The following is a 2500-nucleotide window of genomic DNA, read 5'->3' on the forward strand; positions in this document are numbered from 1 at the left end:
ATGTTTGATAGATAGACGTTATGCCTACATCTCAGTGTGGAATGATAGATGGGGACACACATTTTTGAGGTCCATTCATCGATCAGTTTTGTCGTAGTGTAGATTTGATGGTTAGTGTGACGATAGATGTTGATGGTTAGTGTGACGATAGATGTTAATGTCCTAATTAGATGTTCTTCTTGTTTAACATAGATTATCTAGTGGTAGATGACTTAAGGTCATTTTAATTCACTGGTAGATGCATTTAAACTAGATGTTTGATGTTTAGTGGCTGGACTGTGGTTACTCACACCCAGGCGTAATCTCACCCGTAATCTCCCTTTGCTGACTCACTATCATTCTCACTTGGGTTTGATAGTAATCCCTCTCTCTCACTCGCTCACTCACTTATTCACTTCTTCATCCATTCACCATATTTCTATTTCTCTTTCTTTCTTTTCTTCCCCTTATTCCGTCTTATAAAAATTGTCAATATATTGTTTATACAGTATTGTTGAGTTGAATTATAACTTGCTGTGTTGCTATCAAATGCATATACTATTCAGTAATTTAAGATAATGAGCATGTTCTTTTTAAGATGGAACACAAAGATTTTCCCAGTATTATATTCCTCTTTTCATTTTACAATGGAACAGAAAGGATCTCCTCAATGTTATTCCTCTTTCTCTGCCTTGTAAAACAGGACAAAGATTTTTCAGTTATCATCATCCTCTTTCTTTTATGATGGGACACAAAGATTTCCAAAATCATATCATCTACATTTTGCAACAGATATCCTGACCGTTCTCCCCCACTCTTCGTATTTACAACAGGACACAAAAATGGCTCACCTGGCCGACCTCTTCTCTCTGCCTGAGATGTGTCTGCTAAGCCAGGTCGCACAGTTCTTCATGGACCATAGTCTCCAGTACCACTCCGTCCCTCTCTTCAATGATGTAAAAGTAAGGATGGCTACTGTGAAATGGTGCATGATTTTTTTCTTCTTCTTCTTTTTCTTTTTCCTTTCTTTTTTTTGTGTGTGTGTATTGGTCTGTTTTCTCCTTATGGTGGATTATTTCTACTTCTCTCTTTTTAAGGATATTTTTATCTTTTTTTTTTTTTGCATAATATTGTTCTATCTTTCTTATCTAATATCTCTCTCTTTTTGCTCCTTTATGCCTGTATAACTGTTTTTTTTTTTTAAGTCTTTTGCAAAATTTTCTACCATGTTACTTCATAGTTATATGTAATTTTTACTTTTTCTTCTTCTCTTCTTTCTTTTTCTTTTTTTAAGAGCTCACTACTATTTACATGGCTCAGTTAGTATGGTGTTTGCAATAATTCATTTCAACATTGAGATAAAGAGATTTTTGCTGCATTCATCATCATCTTAACCATGTTGCTCGCAAGAGAGAAATTTTATAGTATGTTATCTCCTGTTCAAGTTCTTGTTTATTGATAACAAGATATGTTTTTTTTTCTTATTAAGACAGGCATATAAGTGGCTACTGAAGTTTATTATATAAATTTCAGTATAATTCCAGTGATGAATATATTAATCAAATCAAATACTTGTAAGAAAAAACACAAAAAAGATAAACAAAGTGATTTCTGATTGAGATATCCAATAATAAACAATATATGTATTCTGAAACAAATCTATTCACAAGTCATTGATTCCCCACAATGAGTGAGTTTGGTTAGATTTTAAAGGATGAAGGAACTCAGTTTTATAGTTCAAGACTTTAAATTATGATTGAAAAATACTCTCTATGAATGATAATTTTTTTCTGCTATTGATAAAATTATTCATAGATTATTGTGGTGACATTTCCTTCATGAAATAGATATTTTGTCTGTGACATTATTCATTATGTATGATGATTTTGAAGCTTCATATATATATATATACTATATATATATATATATATATATATATATATTTATATATATATATATATATATATATCGCTCGCTTATATATATATATATATTATTTTAATGACATGTATGTTATTTGCATTCTCTCTCTCTCTCACTCTTGCTCAGTCTCTTTCCCTCTCTATCTTTCTCTCTCTCTCTTTCTCTTCTTTATCTTTCTCTTTTTTCTCTCTCTCTTTCTCTCTCTCTCTCTCTCTCTCTCTCTCTCTCTCTCTCTCTCTCTCTCTCTTCCTCTTCCTCTTCCCCTCTCTCCCCCTCTCTCTCTCTCTTTTCTCTTCTCTCTCTCTCTCTTTTCTCTCCCTCTTCCTCTCCCTTCCCCTCTCTCTCGTTCTCTCCCCCTCTCTCTCTCTCCCTCTCTCTCCCTCTCTCTCCCTCTCTCTTCTAATCCTCTCTTCTCTCTCTCTTCTCCTCTTCTCTCTTCTCCTCTCTCTCTCTCCCTCTCTCCTCTCCTATCTCCTCTCTCCTCTCTCCGCTCCTCTCATCTCCTCTCTCTCTCTCTTCTCTCTTCCCTTCGTTCTTCTCTCTCTCCTCTCTCTCTCTCCATCTCTGCTCTCCTCTCCCTCGCATATCTCTCCTTCTT

At 34.7% G+C, this 2500-nt stretch overlaps 1 protein-coding gene across 1 annotated transcript in view; it reads left to right on the top strand.

Moving 5' to 3' along the window:
* Positions 1-2500, top strand: part of Nt5c (5' nucleotidase C) — a 19303-nt gene that overhangs the window by 10858 nt on the left and 5945 nt on the right. Inside the window, exon 4 of the mRNA XM_086533547.1 lies at positions 813-941. Coding sequence (XP_086389673.1) covers positions 813-941 — 129 coding nt within the window. The remainder of the gene's footprint in view (positions 1-812; positions 942-2500) is intronic.

Source organism: Penaeus japonicus, unplaced genomic scaffold (assembly GCF_977035675.1).
Source record: "Penaeus japonicus unplaced genomic scaffold, GWHDUDI00000001_assembly GWHDUDI00000039, whole genome shotgun sequence".
NCBI lineage: Eukaryota > Metazoa > Arthropoda > Malacostraca > Decapoda > Penaeidae > Penaeus > Penaeus japonicus.